Below are 21,934 nucleotides of genomic sequence, written 5' to 3'. Positions count from 1 at the left end.
AAGGACATCTAATTAGAAAACAACTGCGCTAAAGTAAGATGTTGCTTGTGCAGGCTGAAAGCACAGTGACTTGAGCAGATGGTGTAATGAGATATATGGTAATAACCACACTGTCAGCGCGTTGGCCTGTATGAGACCGTGCTTAGACAGTGGCATAGCAATCATCCCCCACCGCGTCTTTATTCCGAAACAGATGCATTGTGAACTACAAGTTAATGCATTTGTGATCAAGATGTCCTGGGAGTCTGCATGAAAGTTCAAAGCTGTGCATTGTACATGCATTTTGTTAGTTTAGTACAACTTTTGGGTTCATTAGGTCAACATTACATGCACAGGTGAGCTTGCAGGGCTCAGTTGGTGCGGCGCAGTGTCATTAGTAACAGGGTTAGGAGTTTACGTCATGCAAAAAAGTTTACTAACTCACTGTATGTGTAATACACTGTGGCACCGGATGTTTAAAAGTGTTCATCGTATACAGTCTCATGAAAAGTCTGACCTGATTTGCAGCTGTCATATAAACAGCCCGCACACAAGGAGTCACACAAACCTTGTTCAGTTATGTAACCCCCTGTTGTGTAAGCATGCATACCCCATCGAGTGTGATGGGGCTCATTCTTTAATGAACTCTGAAATTCTGTGAAAAGCATTAATTCAAACAGATATCTGTTTATTCTCAAAATAAACAGATCCATGTGAAGCAGTTACATGTGAAAAAGTTCTTCTGCATTTGAGATTAAACATATGGTGTGTAATTATGTAAACAATCATGAATGTGAGTTGGTTTGAGCAAATCTAAGGGTGAAGGATGAAGGATGATGTGCTCTATTCACTCTGTAACTTCTGATGATAACCTATGAGGAAAAACACTTGTCAGTGATGGGAAAGAAGGGCTTCCTTTAAACACTCAAAGTCCTGAGCTCAGGAAAGGGTAGCCATCTGTCACAAGTAGTTGGACAGAGGGAGGAAAGAGGAGATTTAAAAAAAAAAAAGTGGAGCAAAGGGAGATAACAAACAGCAAGTAGCACCATTCACAAGGAAAACTACAGAAGAGAGAGGAGAATGGTTGTTGACATACTGGAATGTAAAAGCATCGTGATCATGGAACCATGGAAGCTAAGGGATGATTCAGGGTCAGCTGATAAATTGCTGATAAAAGTTTTATAAGAAGAGGAAAGTTTTAACTTTAATTTTGAAAGTAAAGAAGATGTCTGTCTCCAAAACCCAAACTGTGAGCATGCTCCACAGGACAGGAGTCTGTCTCCCATTCTTCTTTTGGTAACTAAGAACCGCAAGCACGCTGTCTGACAGAGAAGTGCTCTATGAGTTTTTTTAAGATATAATGGGGCCTGATCATTCAAGGTTTTATATGTGAGAATAGAGAATTTTAAACTGAAGTCGAAGAGAAGCTAATGTTAGACAAATATAACCTCCCTTTCTTGTTCCTGTTTGTACTCATGCATTAGCATTTTGGATCAAGCTTTTCAGTGAGCTTTTAGGAAAACCCAATTGTAAGGAATGAGAGCAGTCTAGCATAAAATACATAAATGCACAGACTAGTTTTTCTGCATCATCCTGAGACAGGATGTTCTTAATTATGGCAACAGTGCACATATGAAATGAGCCGGTGGTAGATGTTTGTTTACCTTGCAAGTTAAAGCCATCCACAAAACAATGGATGAGTCAAATCTGATTATACTGTAAATGTGTTTTTGCTTTTAGATTCATTTGCAAATGTGTCAGTTAGCAACTGTCAATTTGAGTGTAAGGGGTGTATGACGTTTGTTTCTACTCTATTGAAAAAAAGGACTGTCCTCCTTACAGGTGATATGCAGGCAAAACATGTGGACGTGAGCCACACAGCAAATATACCGAGTTTGTAGTATCCATTCATGGTCATGTGGTGGGTTCTGCTATTATGCAGGCGCAGTAAATCATATTTGCAGCTTAAAGGTATCCCGCTTCCAGTGTGACCTTCAGGAGAATGTCTGCATTGCTGCTCAGAAGGCACAACACTACACTCAGGTGTGATATCGCTCTAGCTCCACAGACCACATTCACATCTGGAGAAACTACAGTGTGAGTGTGCTTTTACTATTAGTCAAAGTTGTAGCAGTGGCTGTATCACAGCATTTGCTGGGGTAATTGAAAACGCAGCATATGTCTGCCATTAAACTGACATAAGCAGATGAGGCAGTCACTGTCACTGCTGAGGATGTACCACTCTGTGAATGAGCACAGCTCAAGCGCCAAGGGCCAGGCTCCATTCACGTTAACATTAATAGAAGGTTTGGTGTCTACAGAGAGCAGACCATCATCGCTGGCATGTCACCTGCAGCAATTGTATCTTAGTCCTTCCAAGTTTTTAGGTTTTTGGTTTCCCAGACGTTCATACCGCACACGTTCACTAGCACATGCACTAATGCTAGGTTTAGTGTTTCCATTACTCCAGGCACTTTGAGGCACGTGGGGTGGGGGGGCTGCTGCATGATTGCACCATGTGCAGTGCAGTAGACTGGATATACTGTATATTATGCATGCAATGGAGACATACTGCCATCTAGTGGTAACAACAGCAATATTCTAATAAAATAAAACATTAAGAAAGGGCAAAGCAACTGTAAAATCAATTATGATCAGTTTTAATCACCTTTAATTTACGAATGTATTTTATTCTGTACATTACAAAATATCCAGTGGTACCATTTGTATCTGAAAAAAAACCATGAAATAAATAATGAAACAATCACCGTAGTCAAAGTATAACAAATGAGCAAAATTGTCATTAGATTTTTTTAAAAAAACATTAACTTGAACACAGTTCCATACTTTAAAGATAAAGAATCAGAGTTCAAATTAACAAATTTCATTCTAAACTCGATAAACCACTCGCATCAGGCTTACATCTTAACGATATACGTGAAAAGTCCAGACAAGTGAAAACTGCGCATGTCAGATGTTTTCATTCCATCAACTCAGTTCATCACAAGAACCGAAAAACAACAAGCACCAAGACTGGACATCTACTGATGAAACCAGTTTACTGCAGCTATCTTGTCACAAACAGCTGGGTCGCTACACTTAGCATTGATGCCCAACATTTTTTCTATTTCAGAATTTTATTAATTAATTTCTTTATCTACAGAGTTGAAGATTCTTTAGAAAAAAATGCTGAACCACATCACCAAAGAAAAACATTTGAAAAGCGGTTAAATCGCTCTATTATTTCACTTTAGGAGAAAAACACACATAAGGTGCCAGGATTGTCACGTTCAGAAAAAATCAAATATCCAACCACAGAAGGCACATTAAGAGCTGAGACAGATGACCCCACGAAAAATGGAGATGGATCTGTATCATAAATGTGGATGCAGGTAGAGAATGGCTCCCGAATCCTCCAGTCTTTTTAAGGCTTCAGCTTCATGATTAAGGTCGTGGTAAGAATTCTGTAACAGAGTGGAGGAGCATTAGTATTCAAGGAATATGAAGCTTTGCCAGTGAGCGTGTTAAAACAAAAAGTACATCACTACAGGTGGCCGCGCACCTTCATAGACTTCATGGTGGCATATCCATAGTAATGGATCGGCTGCTGCTGTTGGCTCTTTGAGCGAGGGTATCCGAATCCAGCAACGTGGACCACGTCACAGTAGTTGAGAGCAACAAAAATGGCAAGTATACCCGTGGTGGGATGCACTGGGATCTGCAACAAGCAAGAGATCATGACAGCCCACTGCACTTCTTCTTGTTTTCATGATTTATTATTTCTAAAATTAGCAAATATTAGTAGATACCCCCAAATAAAGAACTGAAAGATTTTTACCTTGCACACCTGAGTAAAAACAGATAAAAAAAATAAATAAACAATAAACAAAAACAGGTTTGTATAAATCAAATTAACTTTATAGAAGGAGAGTTACTTAAAGCATGTAAAAAATGTACATGCTGAGCTTTGCTGGTTGTGCAAAAGAGCTTATGATGTAAAAACAATCTCCAGATGGCTTTGGAACTGAAACCCTAAAAGAAGCCCCTCATTTCACCACTAGATGGCGATAGAGGAAAACTGCAGCTTTATATGCGGTTCATTTGCACAAGCATTTCTATCTGCAGTATTTGCTCTCATAACCTCACCCACATGGCTTATGCAAACACAGTTTTGTTTCTATGCTTTTTATTTCAACCACCTACTGTTCCAACAGAATTTAAACGTTGTGCACAACAATTAACTTAAACTCTTAAAAACAGAAAAACTTGAGTATTTTGACATTTTATTTTGAAATTCATTTGCAGCTCTGAGACTGCTGTTCTCAAGCAAAGTACAGCTGCTTTTTCAAACACAGTGATTCAAAGCATTTAAGCCCTCTGCCTTTCCTTTCCTTCCCCTCGATTACAGTAAATTAGTCTTTTTCACAGTAATCGAGAGGAAGGAAAGGAAAGGTGTGTGAAAAATTGATGGTTACTACACATATAAAGCCTCTGCCATGACTTAATGGTATGGTTAGCAATTATGTTGTTAAAAAAAAGTGGACATATGCAGAGTAAGCATGGGTGCACCATGTAAGCAGAGTAAAAATGGGTGTGCCATGGTAAAGGATGAGTTTATTGTCTAAAGTCATTGTGACAGATACATACGTAGTCCTGCAAGTGAAAATGCTGGCCTTATCACTAATGTACAGGTGCACACACACTAACCTGCAAAGGTTTTAGTGTGGCTGCAAGTTAGTTACAGAGACATAAAAAACTCAAGATTTGGCTGAAAGCTGGTCTGGTGTGATGAAATCCAGGTGGACTACGTCTGTAAAGAGGACACAGACTAATTCCTACAATTCGATTCCACACTACAATTTTTCCTGTATATCCCGAGGGAAAAACAGCCCACAAACAGCGGTGATATACATTTCCCTTCACATTTTGTGCATGTCACATTCCTTAATTGGTTTCTGCCTAAAAACAATGACAAAAGAACATGCAGGAAGCAAAACCTTCCGGCTGATATTTTATTTTTGCTTCTTTAAGGAAAAACTAGAACTCAAGGTAATGTGAGATTTAATGAGAGGAGACATGTTTGTTGTGTTATTCCTGGCTGGCTCTTTCTGTCCACAGAAATTCCCCTGTGCTGTTTGCCACTCCCTCTATGACTGATTATGATTACGCGTGCTCACATAGGCAAGAAGAAGAATTATTTCCATATGACCTGAAGACAAAAGAAACTCTCATTCACTTTTCAAATTAAAACCCACTTTAACAAAAACCTTTTATTCTTCATCTTTCCAAATCATCATCTGTGTTTTGTGTTTTTTTCCTGTGCAATGCTCCATCGGTAAATGCACCGGTGTTTATATTAGCCGACTTCCAGTATGTTCTTTTCTAGTTACGGGGCTTACTGAATGTCAAAACCAATAGATCTCAAACTTTTTTTCTGGCGTGCCTCCCTTCAGGAGTCAGAAAAAGTTAACACCCCACTGTTCCTCATCAAATGTTAACAATGAAAAAGTATTTAAACTTATTTAGTGAAATGTCAACACAGCATCTGCAACCTCTTGTTTTGGAAAAAACTCTGTGTAAACCATCCTGATATCAAAATAAAGTTAACATATAAGTGAGCCTTAATCACATCACAGGTGTAAGTATCACAACAGACGTCATTGTGTCAAAGTAACTGAGGATGGAACACAGATTTTTTTTCTTGGCCTAATTTTTTGTGTGTCTTTTACAGCATGAACCTGTGCTGCAGTAGATCAAAAACTGAAGAAAACCATGAGTCAACAGATGGACATTACCCGTGGAAAGATCAATGCTGCTGAAGTGAAACAGAGCAAAGTTACAGAGGTTTGATTTTGCAAATTAAAAAAATTTGGCACCATCTGTGAGAGCTGATATTTCTTCAGCATTGAAAAGCAGAAATTTGGCTTTCTTGCTGGAGGTCAATTTCGCAAAACAAATCAATAAACATACTCTAAAAAATTATGGACTGGTGCGTAATGCGTCCGCGCGTAAAGAATCAAATAAGGCAGAAAGTAGGAATTTATGACAGGAAACTGCTGTTGAAACACACTGCGAAATGGAGCTGTGCAGGAAATGTGATTGCATCAAAGTGGATTTTTTTGGTAACAATACAGCACAGGTAAGACAGAACTGATGCTAATGTTTGTCACACTTGAAGCAAAATTTTGGTCTCCTTTTGCTGCTGGCTTAGTGAATTTTTGGTTGGGTCGTGATGAAACTTGCACTTTTGGACTCGGTGAGATCTGTGCTTTCAACAGAGACATTGTCCGTGTACATGCTGTCAGATTTGTTGTTTTAGCTGTGTTTGGTGGTCATGGAAATGGTTTTGTGAGCTTTAGCTAAGATTCTGATATTTCAGTGATGCCACACATCTATATTTGAATAACAGATCTGGCAGCACAGCCTGTGAAACTAGCTGTTGCTTTCAGTTTCAGATGAAAACGCCGTTTTCAAATTTATCTGGGCTGGTGTGGACGTTGTCTCAGTGGAGGTTTTTGAAACCCACGTTGAAGTGTGAAACCTCAGGGGAAGTGCTATTTTAAAAGTTTATTCAGAGGTACAGTAGGGCTCAAGTGTGTTTTTTTTTTATAGTTTAGCAACAGGTCAGGCTGGCATCCGGTACTCAGTGAATGATCAGCACAGCTCCTCAATGTGTGCTGATAACTCTACTTCTGCCTTTTTCAGGAGATGTTTAAAAGAAAGCCTACACACAACACACCGGCATGTAGATGACAGTAAGTGTTCATTTGCGTGAGTCGTTGAGCTTTTGTACCCTCAGGGTTAATTTTTTGCAAAATGTGTGTCTAAACAAATGTGCAGTTGGTTATAGCAACAGAGATAACAATTTGTTTGAGTAGCCTTGTCAAGAATCTGAAACAGAGTTTTTGCCGCTGCACAGAGCATAATCGGTAACCTGAGGGAAACTGATGATGCCAAAGCACAGGAGTTCCAAAATGAGACAAAATGTATCCAACAACAACACAGAGTGAGGGCGTGCCAGATGCACATTTCCATCGTGTTCAGTAATGTGTAAAAAATGTCATGCTTACAGCCCCGAATAAACATAATTCAGGTGTTACTTGAAAACTTTACTGCCTGCAGGCCCCAGTTCTCCCACCACTTCATCCCACCTCTCCTACTGCTGCCCCCTAGCCATTCCCGTACAAGCTGCACAGATGGTACAGAGCTCCTGTCGAGTGAGCCCGCTGATTGCCTGCAGGATCTCTGCCTTCCCGCTCCTCACTCTCGTCTTGCAGTGAACCAACTGTGTTTATACCGCAATCTGAAATGGTTACACCCATTGTCAAGTCTTTGACAAAAAGGTCTCAGTGGGAACAAGCAGAACCAAAACAAAACTTGGCTGAAGATCCACATCGACGACGATCCCCACCAAACACACAGAAAGCCACACTTGGAAGATGAGATGCTATGGGCCAATAAAAAATGCTGTAATACACCAGTTTCAGTCCAAGAGGGATCTCGTGGTGTTTCAAAATCTGATCAGCAGGGGAAAAAAAAGAAATGTCATGCACTCTGGATCTTCATTGCGCAACTGCTGTTTTTCCTCGAGTTTATGGGTTTAGAGCAATGCTTTCACTTTTACTTTTCGTGTTTTGATTCAGCCATCTTGCGTTTCATTTGCCTTCTACTTTAAAATGTCAAAGGATATGCTCAGTGAAAACCAACTAAACATTAAAATCGAGTTAAAAGTTAGTGAAGGCCACAGTACAAAAGCAATACTCCGCATCACAGATAAGCACACTGGGAACTGCCTTTTACCTTTGAAGACATACAATAAGAAAACAATATTTTGGCTTTTCTTACCCCCAAAAAAATGAAATAAGCCAATTATTTCCCAGGGAACCACCGATTTATCATTAAAGACATGAGACAGTTATCTTACAGTGAGATACCAGGACGCCAAGCAGAAGCTAATTGTCACCAAATTCACAGTAATCACCAACTAGATTTCAGCAGAAACGCCTCTTACAATAAACTGTTTACCACAAAGGTCATGACGGATCATTCTGAGGAGCAGTGCCTAATCAGCAGAGGCTCCGTCCACCCTTGTTAACATTCATGTGGGAAGCAGTGAAAGGCCAGAAAAGAAGAACAGAAACATAGGAAAAAGAGCACAGAAGAGGAAGAAAAGTCTGCTGCAGAGGATGCCAGAAATTCTTGGTATTGCAACATCCCCACCACAATTACAGAGCAAAAACTTATGATTAAGTAAGAAATGGGACTGATTTGAATAAGGAATAAAGACAGTTTGGTTTCGATCTGCACTGAAACTTCTACTACCACAAATTGAGATCACGCATAGTCACGACTGCAAAAAAACCAAACAAAAAACACTTAAGTGAAAGTGATCACTCACCTGTTTGCTCTTGGGGTGAAAATTGATCTTTAGCAGCTTGACTGCAGTCTGATGCAAGAAGTGTGGGTCCAGCACTCTAACTTTACTGGCATCACCCAACCAAATTTGAGGAGGGGGCTTCCAAAAGCCTTTCCTGACCTGGCAAAGACAAAAAAACAGACAGGGTGTTTACAGACTGAGAGTGAAAACGGCCACGAATTGCCCTTTATTTGGCAGAATGGATGCATGCAAGGAGAGACGCATGTAAATCTCCATGTTTGGAGGACACTAAATCGATGTGCAAATTAGCGGGTAATGACCCTGCAACTATTAGCAGCAGGAGGCCGGAGGTGCCGTGGGATACGGAGTGAACGATGCCTGCAATGGAAACAACATTTAACTCTGGAGAGTGCTGGCACTGCTCAAGTGGAACCTCTTAAGTAGTTGTTCCTGATATGCAAGACAGACAAGCTTGAAAAGTAAACAGAATGTGTTCAGTTGAGGCAGAGAGAGGAAAGAACGAAAGAAAGGGAGATGACTGTGTGTGCGTAAGAGAGTCTGTGTTTGCATGTGGGAGAGTGCATTCTCACACACATCCAGTACCCTCTTCTCATTGTAGAGGATCTCTTTGAGCCACCGTAGATCTTGCTGTTTGAAAGGCACCAGGACCATAAGGGTGTCAGGCTCATTGTCCAGTCCAGGGTTGTAGAAGGCTGACTCAGGGTAGAAGAACCTCATGGTGGTCTTGTTCCCCACGTCTTCCTCATAGCCTCTTACCGGGGCATCATTCAACCTGAGGCAGGAATAAAATATGTAAAGAAATTTAAAAAAGGATTTTCAGAGCTGTTTTAGTCAGGATTTCAATTTTTGCAATTAGAAAAAAGTTGATGTAAATGAGCATTGAATAACCATTATTCAGTGGATCGTGAAATACTGCACTCCCCACCTGCAGCTAGCCTCTCAGAGCTTCAACCGATTCAGTTTTTACATAAATGATTTAAGGTCTGATCGCATGCTTAAAGACACTGGAGGTAACATGACCTCGGCCTTGAGCATAGTTTAGGTAAAGATCCATTAGGTGATCTTTGCATGCAATGTTCACTGAAATCTGATAATACTCTAGGAGGAGTAACAATTCTTGTAAATCACATAAGCTCATGGGTCCTTCAGCCCGAAGTTGACAATTCTTGATTTCTTGTGTTTTTGCAGATTTTTCACACTTACATGTTGCAGATCAATAAACTATACACGGACAACCTGAATAAGTACATGTGGCAGAGTTGTGGTCCCTGGCTGAGCTGCAGGGGAGGGGTGGTGCAATGAACTCAAGTATGCATATGTTTTTTTTTACAGAACTTTATGCTGATGCACAAACTCAACAGCGACATCCTTTATTGCACAGATAGTCCATGACCATCTCTTTAGTTTCTGACACATTAATGTGCAACAAGGACAACTTGCAACACTCTTTTTCTGGTCAAGGTTTACTCAGCAGAGATGCAATCACTGTAAAAATAAAACTGGAGAAAACGCACTTCTGTGATGGCAAATAAAACACGATTTACCAACATGTCACACCGCAATCAGTCTTATGAATACTAAGAAGTTGCAGCAGCATTAATTTTGGTGTATGTGTAAAGTTGCACCCAGATATGTCGTCTACTGACAGATATTATCTATCACACGATTAAGAGCTGGGGGGGAAAATTAATAAAAGTTAAAAAGTTGCCTCAGAACAGGATGACTAACTCACTCTACGCTGTACACAGCCTGAAATTCGAAACCTTGTTCACTCTGTGAAATAAAAAAACATCTGTGTTTCATCACTTAACAAAAAAATACAATATAACTCTATAGTTGAAAAATTCAATAGCACAGACTGAGAACATTAAATTATTAGCAAGCACTTTGAGAACTTAATTCTCAACAGGCTTTTAAGAAGTCAAGCAGTGTTTCCATGGCAGGAAAAAAGCCAGATGACGTCAAAATCTCAGGCATGCATTGAATTCTGAGTGTCAATAACCTGACTTGGCTGGAAAATAATTAGAAGAGAGCGAGAGACGTGAGGGGAGGGAAAGAGGGGGGTTCGGGGGGGGGGGGGGGGGTGCATTGCTGCCAGGCCTAATTCTGGCTGTTTGAAAGAGGCTTAAAAAAAACTCAGAATGCGGTCGTTCATTCCAAGGCTGTAGAGTCAGATCTGCTAGATGCCTTTGTCCCTGAGTAAACTCAATGCTTTCTTTTCTGCTTTTAAAGAACCTGATTTGACCCAAACTTAGCCTGAGAGGACGGCTCTGTGTCAGAGTCACATGCTTATACAGTCTACAGCTAAGTGAATTAAACCCTATTTAGAGAGGCTGAGGGTAAAAGAAATCAACACATTCTCTTTTTTAAAATGCAATAGCAATGAGTCCTAACTGCCTTGAAACATGGAAGTTTAACTGCTCTCCTTTTAAATCAACCTTGGACATGATTTTTTCTGATTGGCTGTGCTTGATAAACAGAAGGGCAGAACAGCAGGTTGGTTGGGTTTCAATCCCTACAACAAAAAGTGTAGATGACCTCACTAATGATATCGCCAACAGCTCTATCCCTCAACCTGCTTGTACATGCACCCATATTTGAAAGTCCTACATCCCTTAATTCACGAGTTATTGCGCTCGCAAACTTGGGTATCCACCCAACCTGGCTGTCCACCAGGCGAGGTGATGACATTACCCCAAGCCTTTCAGGCTGAGGGACTGAAGACTGTCAGCAATCAACTATTTAGAGCAGTCTGAAGTCTGAGCTTCTGGCTTAAAGACATTTAAGCCATATACTGACTTCATTGTTTGCAACTTTGAACATTTTAAATCCAAGCATCCATCTAAATAATTGGATTTAAATATATGGCAGACACTTTCAAACACACTTTAACCCCACTATTATTGCACAGTAGAGCATATCATTTCATTTTAATACCATAATCAGGAAAAATGATTTCACTGTTGTGTGGAGTATGATTATTGCTTACCGAATGACCACATCGTATTTATTGATGATGCTTCCCAGGGAGCTGTTTTTAATGGCAAAGCCATTACCTATGACTACACAAGTTCTGCACTCAAGGCTGTGGAGAAAAACAACACAGGTTCACATTATGAATTAAATGTGGCAAATTTGTCTTTATCAAGGTTTCTCATCAGTCTTAAAATGAACATGTTTTGTTCAGTTACAAACAAAATGGCTCTCTGGAGGCAAAAACCTATCATCACTACTGGAACAGCACGCGAGGACATAGGGAACAGTTATAGGGAACAGTTACAGAGAGCGTTTTCACAGAACTCTTTGCAACCATGTTAAAAATCAAGTACAAGGCCACAGTTAGCATGTTAAACGTTAAAGTTCGTGACAGCACAATTAAAAAAAGATGGAACAAGTGTGGCTTGTTTGGAACGTTTGCCAAGAGAAGGCCTCGTCTTTCTAAAAAGAACGAGGCAGCTAAAGGCGGCGCCACAAGCTGTTGAATCATAGGGTGTTTTTCACAGGACTGCATAGTGTGTATTTGTTGGCACCGATCTTGGCCTACTCTATTTTGAGCATGATGGCTTGAATTGGTAAACAGAGCAGGATACTGAAAAATTTTTAAATAGTTAAGAATATTTAGAATAATTAGAAAAGTGCAGATTAATATTCTTGTAAATAAATAAATTGTAAGATGGTCTAAAAAAGCAAATCGTTATCCATGATTGCAATGTTAAACTAATTCGCTTTACTACTGTTGGCCAAGTTTGCTAAAGTGTGCTCAAACTTACTTTTCAATGTTGGCTGGCACGTGATAATTTGTAGTTACAGCAAGCACTTTCAGTAGCAGCAGCTCTGGGATGAAAAGTGAGAAATGGAGAAGTTCAAAAGTTCACGCCGAACACAGAGCTTGAATTGGTGAAAAAGCTACAGTCCTGGGTTTCAGCTGTATTAACAGTTTAAGATGTCATCTATTTAATCCCCAGTCCTGGTCCCAGTCAAAATGAGACAAATTTGCTAAAAGTGAGTGGGAAGAGTGGGGATTAATTTAAAATGCAAGGTCAACATACCACTGCCCTTAATGCCATAAGGTAATGCCAGATCTGACAGATGCTGCCGCCAAAAGAAATCCTCCATTTTCATAAAGAGCTGCGTCCGTCTGCTAATGCTGCATGAGAAATGTCAAAGCAGGGTTTATAAGATGATACCACACAGTTTCAGTGTACAGATGAGTTATGCTGCCAGAGGCTTTGTGGCCGGGAGAGCAAAGAAAACTGCTTCAAGTTTTTTGTCTAAAATAATCAACCCACACAATAGACAATACCATCTGTTCTGCCAAGCAGTACAGTGTTCAAGCTAGCACATAAAAAAGAAAAAAAACTGCTTCGTAATCTTAACTGATGCACTAGCGTTACCAAATGTTCTGGTACCCATTAAGCAGGTAAGCCAACCTCGTTATAAGAAAATCACCTATTTATATGATGCCATTCAATAGCAATTTCCTTCATTAAAATTCTCCGCTGACATTCCCTCGCCATGGAGAGGGGAAAGAAAACAATAATGCTCACAGAGCCTGTGGAGTGAGACAAATGTGGCAGGTTGTAATATGTGAAACAGTTGCTCTTCTGTGCTCACTCACTCCAGCTGTTTATAACCTACTGTCTTTGACAGTAAGTCTCTCAGGCATTTATTACTCTTGTGTGCCAGCTAGCCCTCTGTAGGAGATCAGGATAAATCTCCGGGCAGGGAGTCTAATTAGAGAAATGTCATTGTAACTGCCTCGCAGGCTTCCCTGTGACTGACTCATGTTAAAAATCCAAGAACAACGGACTGGTAACTCTGAACTGAACTCTTTTTCAGCTACACATCTTAACTGTTGCAAATGTTAAAGGGCAGGCGGTGGAAGGTCGACTGGGCTAAATAAATAAACAGTGACCTTGGATGAGGTTTGGCCAAACCACACATTCCCTTTTACTAATAGAGCAGAGCCAAGAATAAAGGTGAGTAAATATACAGGTCGATAAACTGATAAAGAGACTAAAAGATAGATAACTGTGAGCATGTTAGAGAATGTGAAACAGGGATTAGTTAACAAAACGGGCTAGACATTATCAAGTTATAAAAAAAATATGTATATGTCATGAAGACATTGTTAGCCAAAATTAGTTTTTCACATTAACTCCCTCTCTCTGGCTTTTTATCAAGACATTCCACTGGAATGACTGAAACTTACTGTAACCATTATTTAGATGGAAACTCTTCTTTTAAACATAACTCTTCTTCTCTGTAAAATATGCTTTTCTGTCATGACTGGTACAGAGCAGTCCAGTTTCAAGGAACTCGGCACTTTATGTTCAAATAAAAACACTGCTATACACCACTCCTTTAATAAGTCAGTTTCCCCAAAAAAAAGAAAAAAAGAAAAAAGAACACACAGACATGCCATTACTCACTTAAAGTTAAGGCTCTCCCATTTCTTCTGGGTTAGCCAGCCACCACACAGCGACTTGCTACTGCTGGGAGACTTGCTGGTGCCTCCATAGCTGAAAGACAGTTGCCACAGATGGCATGAAAACTACTGCTGAATCAGTGAAAATGGAAAGTGCCAGTAATTTAGTCCAAAATGCTCAAAAAGTGCAAAAATTGCTATGTGTGAGGCTTTGGTTGACTAGCAGCTCAGACCACTTTGTGAATAGGCTGTCTTCTCAGATTTTAGTGACTCAGCGCTGGCCAGAAATCCTGCGAAATGGGTATTACTGTGATTCTGTGACTCAATACCAGAGAAATTAAGAAAGAAAGAAAGAAAGAAAGAAAGAAAGAAAGAAAGAAAGAAAGAAAGAAAGACAGACATGTTTGTGTTAGAGTGTCTTTGTGTGAGATTACCTCTGAATCAAGGCATACGAACAGTAGAACATGACAAAGGTGACGAAGAACAGGAGAACTGGGAGGAGCCTAGGCCACCATACTGGAGCAGACAAAGACAAAAACAGAAGCAAACATATCAGGGTATAAAAGTAGAGTCACCTGAGAGACAATGCTCAGTCTTCTTCTATGCAAATTATGATGTTTGCTTTTTCTGACGTGCCATTTTGAAACAGGTGTACGGGCAATGCCAATGAAACTGATTTTCATTCAAATATCACTTTCCAAATTAAGACAAATGCAAAGGCTTATAGGAAACTGTCCATCTGCTAGGATTTATTTTTAACAGCAAAGAGTGAAGATCACAAATTACGATACGATGTTCTCAAAAATGGTTTGAATTCTTTAAATACACTGAAAAAACTTGCAAATCTCATAAACACATATTTTATTCACAACAGAACACATAACAAATGTTTAAACTGAGATATTCTACTTTTTCATGAAAAATATTAGAAAACGATGGCAACAAAGGGCTCAAAAGGTCAGTGGTGCTAAAAAGAAACAGCTAGGGGAACATTTTGCAACTAATTTGGTTAGTTGACTACATGTTAGTTACATGATTGGGAATAACAAGAGCACCTTAGAGAGGCAGTTTGACAGAAGTAAAGCTGGGCAGAGGTTCATCAATCTGCAAACAAATCTGTCTACAAACCATTTCTGAAATTTGAAAGTGTAAATACAGGTTTAAGATCAACATATGCTCCAATCCAGAAAATGTGTCTTTCAGGAAAGGTTGCACATATTTTAGCAAGACGATGCTAAACCACATACCACCTCTGTTACAACAGTTTCATAGCAGAAAAGTACATGTGCTGAACAGTATGTCTGTGAAGGTTCTCAGTCATCCAGGTCATTGTAGTCAAAGGAGCTTGCAAAGAAAAGAGTCTGGACTTCTTTAAGTTGCTTGAAGACATTTCACCTCTCATCCGAGAAGCTTCTTCAGTTCTAAGGTCAAACATGTGAACATTGGCATCCCCTTTTGAGGATGTCAATGTTCAAATTTTGGACAGAGAGGACAGATGGTTTGAAAGAGGAGTGAAAGAAGCCATCTATGTCCACTGTGAGCGACCATCTTTGAACAGAGGCGGTGTCTGCCATCTATAATCCAGTTTTGAGTTACCTCCCCAGACGCCTTAACGCCCACTCACACCCTGGGCCATCTGACCTCAGGAATTCGCATGATAAGGTGGGGCCAGGTTTCACAATGAGCTCACCCGAAACCCTGGCTGATTGGGACCCACACCCAGTTTCACACCTTGGCTCAGGCGATTAGAGGATCATCAGGGGGTCCTTTTGTCCCTCTGCGGGGGGACACTCCCACTAGGTTTAAATCAGGGACTCCCCACCATTTGACCTTAGAACTGAAGAAGCTTCTCGGATGAGAGGTGAAACGTCTTCAAGTAACTTAAAGAAGTCCAGACGCTTTTCTTTGCAAGCTCCTTTGACCATGTGCTGAACAGCACTCCAAACCTTTCATCAACTGAAAACAGTTGATACATCATGAAACCAAAAATACAACGAAGTCAAAGAAGAAGAGAAACAAGGATACTACACAGTGGTAAACACAGCTGTTACCCAACTTTTTTGAACGTGCTGCTGCCACCAAATTCAAAATGACTTATTTTGTTCATAAAATGGCAAATTTCTAAGTTTCAACATTCAATATGTTTTCTATGTTCTATTGTGAATGAAATATGGGTTCATTGCATTCTCTTTTTATTTAAATTTTACATAGCACATGTATGGAATGAGGGTTGTATATGAGTATCATTTGATATACTGGACTTATGTTAATGTGCATTTGGGAGCATCAAAAGTTTTCTTTTTCTTTTTTTTTTAACAACATCTCCATGAAATTACTCTAAAGCAGGGGTCGGCAACCCTAGGCACGCGTGCCAACTGTGTCACGTGAAGGGTTAACTGATGGCACGACCATAGCTGGACTGGCCATCAGGCATACCAGGCATTTGCTCGGTGGGCCGATGATTTTTTTTTTGTAACGGTATAAATGAAAGGTGGTGGATTGGCCAGTTGCTGGCCGGTGTGTAAAAATAACTCAGTTGTTTGGTGGTGGCTATGGCGTAGCTTCCACAGATTCAGTAAAATTAACAAGTGGTGGAGGCTGGCAGGTGGACGAGGGAGAGGGGAGGCAGGAGGAGGAGAAACCCGAGGCGGCCACTGGTCTGAGTGTGAACTGAACTTCAGGTAAGAAGTTATGACTACAGTCCATCTGGGTCAGATATAAACCAAGTTTAGGTGGAGTTTATTTTCATTGTGCTGACTTTTTACAGTCAGTTACAATAACTAGCTAGCATGACGGAGTTTCTATACAGCTGGGTGGGTGCTATGATGTTACTGATAGTGAACTTTATTTTATTTATAAGGTTAGTTAGTAGAGTTGCCAACTGTCCCGCATTCAGAGAAATTATTACGCATTTCGTGTTGAGCTGAGAAGGGACGCAGTTTGTCCCGGACTTCAGCTAGAATGGAAAAAGACACAAAGGTGGAGTTATTCTGTCTTTACGCTGCACAGCTGCCTCTTCTCTCATTCTCTCTCTCCTGTTGCTACTTTAATCATGAAACTGATCAATGATCAGCTGATTGGCTTTTCTCTCTTGTTTGTTTATCGCCCACTTTGCGCCAGAAAGAGGAAACTGAGGAGCTGTCCGCTCAGCGCAGCGTCAGCACCATGGAAATACACGGATACATCCGTAGACTCGAGACACAATGCGTTTTTGGGACTTTCAGGTGTATGGACCAATGTTTTCTTTTCTGATCAAACCAGAAATCTTTAATGAGCAGCTGGATTTGTCTCGCATTAACTGGCTGAGTTAATACCAGTTAATGCAACATCGAAGCAGCTGGAATCCACAGCTGTGCGTGTTCATGGAGCTTGCATTTTCACCAGCTGGACATCACTACCTGACAAGTTTAACTGTCTTCACAACATTGCAGAGGCCTTATTGACAGTATTTGGCTCCACATATCTGTGTGAGCAGATTTTCTCTCACATGAGTGTTAGAGATGGCACGATACCACTTTTTTATGTCCGCTACCGATACCATAAATTTGTATATCTGCCAATACCGATATGAATCCGATATAGTGTATTTTTTAATCAATAAAACTGTTTTTTAATATCTTGCTGCATTTTTTATAAGTTCATACTCAAGTTTAAATAAACAACAACACTAAAGCTATTCCGTTATACCTGTATGTAAAAAATACACTGCATCCAAAATATTTCATAGTTCAGCAATACTGATAAATCTAATAAACTTAAACCTACACAATCCTTCCTATTCTGGTATTTTAAAGAGCACTTAGCAGAAATATTAAGCAACCTAACTAATAGGGTTGCAAACTCCCAGCAAAAAAAAAAAAAGGAAACCACCCCCCACCCTCCACCTCATGATGCTTAATCAACGTAATCAACTTTAATTTGATGCAGTGTGAAAACAAAAATGCACAGAATTAAATTATTTTTCAAGAATAATTAAATAGATTCAACATCTTTCTTCAACAGAACTGCAGACTGCACAGATGGTATCTTCCCAAAGGAAAAAGTACTATAGCTTACTAGGGTATATTAGACTTAACAGTTACTATATACAGTAATGGACTTCTATACATTTTACATCAGATTAAAACTTTGGGTGTAAGATTCAGATAATTATTTATTAAAAGCTCGACATTTTAAATGAGAATAAGAAAGAAAAGTATGTCTTTGTGCCCCATTTTCCCTGTTAATGCCCTATCGGCCCCCCTGGCTAAACTTTGCTAGATCCGCCCCTGCACAGTTACCAGCCGTCAGCTACGTAGAAAAAGATCCTGGTGTAGAAAGTAATATTAAATAAATTCTAACAACAGCTTATCAAGCTTAAACGTGCTGCTGTTGTTCAGCTGCTGGTTTCCTCTTTCTGGCGCGAATGTGTGCCAAAAACAAACAAGAGACGGAGTCGCGACAGGAAAGCCGATCAGCTGATCATTAATCAGTTTCACGTTTGAAGTAGCAGCAGGAGAGAGAAGGAGAGAGAGGCAGTCGCTCCATATATTGGTTGTTAAGCTTAACGCAGGAATGCTTTACAAACATTCAGAGATGAACTTACACACTTGCTTAACTTCTCTCTTGGATAACTTCCTCTGAGTTTGGTAGTGAGGCTCCAAATACACACAGCCGCTCTATCATGTGAGCACACTGCTCCGAAGTGCAACGGTTATGGGCCGAGTTACGCCGTGTCGCAAGTTTTGTGAGGTGCTTTTTTGATATTTAATGGATCGGATTACATTTTTTATTTCTCTCCGATATCCGATCCAGTAATTTACGTCAGTATCGGAACGATACCGATACGTAATATTGGATCGGTCCATCTCTAATGAGTGTCCTCGGGTAGCTGTCTGAATGCTGGACACTCGGAGACCTGTGTCTCTGAGTGGGAGACCAGAGATCAGATTAATATGTGTATTAACAAACATGCCATATTGGCCCAGTTTATTTTTCTTATCATTGTTGTGAGGAGACCATAAATAGCATTTGTATTTTTTGTTGTACAGTTAATTTGCTGTTATAGAGTTCTTGTTATGGATAAAAAGTGTCTTTTTTTGTTTCAAAATAGCTGATAACTATTCGCTGATAGCTGCCAACATCTGCAAACAAATATAATTCTATAAAGTGGTTCTATATAGTGTGTAACTGTTAATATAGAGCATTATTAAATTTATTGCTAATACAATCATATGGTACACTGACTTCTGAGGAAATTTTAAATGGCACTCGCCATCAAAAAGGTTGCCTACCCCTGCTCCAAAGTTTGCTGTGCTTGGACTTTCTTCTCATCAGGTTCAGTGGTAAAGCTACACTGTACAGTAAATAAAGGTTTTTTCCTGCTAACTGGACTAATAGCGGGAAGTTTGGGGCAATTTAAGGTGTGATTAAATATTTTAAGCTTCATCTATAACAAGGCATTGAACAATAAACCCAAGGACCATTAAAAAGAGAGTTTGGAAGGTAATTTTAACCACTGTCTTTCTGACAGTTAGATAAGGACTCCATTCAATAATAAATTACAGCCAGTAAGTGCTGCACGGTGTTTGAAAACAGATAAATATACTTAGCCTGACTTAGCCTGATGCAAGTTTAAAAGAATACATTGTAGTGTTATGAGTGGTTTATGTGCAAAAATACATGCAATAAATTATACACGGAATACATGGAAATTGCTACAAAATTCATTTAACGCTAAAGTTTTTAAAGTGTAAAGAGAAAAGCCAGCAACAGCCTTTGGTAACATTTTACAGTGGTTCGAAAAAGTGTTTCCCCCCGTCTTAAATTCCCTATTTTTTTGCATATTTGTCACACACTTATATGTTTCAGATAATTAAACAAACGGTAATATTAGATAATATAAGATAAGCTGAGTCAAAACAAAATGTAGTTTTTAAGTGGAAAAAGTTATCAAAACCTATCTGGTCTTGTGTGAAAAAGTAATTAACCCTGCCCCCTTGTTAAATCATGAATTAACTGTGATTAAACAGGTTTTTTGTAAAGCTGAGTTCAGTTTCACTAAACACACTCAGGCCTGATTACTGGCAGACCTGTTGAATCATTCAAATAACAAGGCCTGGACTGCTTTAACTAACACGATCTGTATGCTGGCTTAAACAGAATTATGGTTACTGTTTGACAAAGACTCACTGGTAACCAAATTGTTCTGATGATAAGTGATAGTACTGATAAGTTCTACAATATTCAAGAAGTCCAGTTTGACCTCTCAGTATCTCACATTAAACAACAGTGAATTTAGGGCATGTTAAAAATCCCAATCCTCAAATTTGCTGTTCACACAGAGAAAATCATAAAAAAGATCTTAAGACAATAAGTTAAAAAAATGCAATGAAAATACAACAACAGCATCAAAAAAAATAAATAACAATCACAGAGAGCAAAAAGGCTTACTTTTAGTTGCCTTCTGGGACATCTTCACATGCTCGCTGAGCCTCTCATGACTTCACAATATGTGGTCACCCTGATAGTAGGTACAGGAATAAGAAAGCTCAAATATTTGCACATATGACACTGCCTTTACTATAAAAAAACAAAACAAAAAACAACTGAAAATGTGATCTGAAAGTCAAATGACATGAAAACTAAGATGTAGAGCATTTTGCACACATATGTAAATGTGTTCAAAGCATTTAAAAAAAGAAGGATCACAACGCGTTTCACAACTACAAGCAACAGCTAAAAATACTCTAAGTTAAAATTAAAACACACAACAGTGTGCACTAGCTAAAAGCAAACCTATACAAATAAGCCTTGAAGCGCTCTTTAAAACTTTCAATAAAGTCCAGAGATTTCAAATGTATTAGTAGTGCACAAGGTTATTGTAATTAGCTGAAACTAAACTAAAAACTAATCACAAAAAAACCATTTTAATTCACTAAAATAAGTATAAAATTAGACCTTTGAAAGACTCGTTAGAAAATATAAAACTTTAATAACTCTAATAGTGCATTCCGTAGTTCACAAGCTCAAAGCTCATAATCTGTTTTAGTTTTCAGTCTAGAACAAAGTGAACCACCAAGAGGTTTAGGGTAAAAGACCAAAATGACCTGTATGTACTGTATGGATGTAGGAGTTACAAAGGTTTTGATAAAACCAAAGAAGAGGCTGTGAAAAATTACATAACGTCAATCACTTTGATGCAGTTCTCACATCCAGAAGTTGTCTCACTACTCTTAATGCAGTTCTCAAATCAGAAACACTTTTCTCCCCACTCAATTGCATTTCTCATTATTTTTATCTACATATACTTCACAACTAAATATATTTGTAATTATGCTGATGCACTTCTTACTTGAATCTCACAACTCATCAAAACAGCTTGTACTTTTGTCAGTCAGAACTGTAGATACTTTATTTCCTTGCATTTTTTCTCAGTTGCTTTAGTAATGTTTAGATGTAATTTCTTACATCAGAAACGTCATTCTCACCACTCTCCAAGCATTTTTACAATTTTTTTTATACTTTTATTAAAAGGCATCTGAAGGACTTTCAGACCACGAGAAACAAAATTCTTTGGTTTGATGAAACAAAGATTAAAGTCTTTGGTCTGGATGCCAAGCATCATGTCTAGACAACATGTTCTCATCCCAACTCGTCACATACCCATGCGATAAGATAAATCGTCAGGATGTTACGCATTCAGAGGCATGAGAGCCGTTTGGAATGAATCTATACATGCAAATGTGTTTTACTCTCTGATCATGAATTGCTTTGGAAAACACTATCTGACTGGGTTAAGGTTATGGTTAGGGTTAAGGTTAGGGTAAGGGCTGGAGCGTGTGTTACCGCTGCGAGCAGCATTCTATTGGATTCAACTGAGAATCTGGAGCGTATCATAAGGACGCCAAAGGGTACCTTTCGCATTGCTATGAGATGCCTCGGGACATGACAAATTGCCGGTATGTCACACGCTAGGAAAGAGAATGCTCGGGTCTGGGGAAAACCAGGCACCGTTCATCACTGCGGAAATGCCATCCCTACAGTAAAGCATAGCATCATGCTCTGGGGATGTTTTGCAGCACCAGGAACTAGGACAATAGTGGGGGTAAATGGAAAAATGAATGCAACAATGTACAGAGACATCCTTG

The 21,934-nt window shown here is 39.4% G+C and overlaps 1 protein-coding gene across 6 annotated transcripts in view; it reads right to left on the bottom strand.

Moving 5' to 3' along the window:
* Window positions 1-2,623: 2,623 nt before the first annotated feature.
* Window positions 2,624-21,934, bottom strand: part of st3gal4 (ST3 beta-galactoside alpha-2,3-sialyltransferase 4) — a 34,667-nt gene continuing 15,356 nt past the window's right edge. For 2 of the 6 annotated variants that reach the window (XM_026191635.2, XM_026191632.2), the window contains 10 exons: window positions 20,238-20,307; window positions 14,240-14,321; window positions 13,810-13,899; window positions 12,427-12,524; window positions 12,148-12,211; window positions 11,367-11,462; window positions 8,951-9,149; window positions 8,378-8,515; window positions 3,542-3,697; window positions 2,624-3,443 (listed from right to left, as the gene is read on the bottom strand). In XM_026191635.2, coding sequence (XP_026047420.1) covers window positions 3,354-3,443; window positions 3,542-3,697; window positions 8,378-8,515; window positions 8,951-9,149; window positions 11,367-11,462; window positions 12,148-12,211; window positions 12,427-12,524; window positions 13,810-13,899; window positions 14,240-14,321; window positions 20,238-20,259 — 1,035 coding nt within the window. In that variant the 5' untranslated portion in view covers window positions 20,260-20,307 and the 3' untranslated portion in view covers window positions 2,624-3,353. The remainder of the gene's footprint in view (window positions 3,444-3,541; window positions 3,698-8,377; window positions 8,516-8,950; window positions 9,150-11,366; window positions 11,463-12,147; window positions 12,212-12,426; window positions 12,525-13,809; window positions 13,900-14,239; window positions 14,322-20,237; window positions 20,308-21,934) is intronic. The other 4 variants (XM_080289320.1, XM_026191636.2, XM_080289318.1 and 1 more) reach the window with 2 other exon arrangements.

The sequence above is a fragment of the Astatotilapia calliptera genome, chromosome 14 (assembly GCF_964374335.1).
Source record: "Astatotilapia calliptera chromosome 14, fAstCal68.1, whole genome shotgun sequence".
In the NCBI taxonomy this organism is placed as follows: Eukaryota; Metazoa; Chordata; class Actinopteri; order Cichliformes; family Cichlidae; genus Astatotilapia; species Astatotilapia calliptera.
Note: the sequence above shows the minus strand (reverse complement) of the source record. Positions and strands in the feature narration are given on the sequence as shown.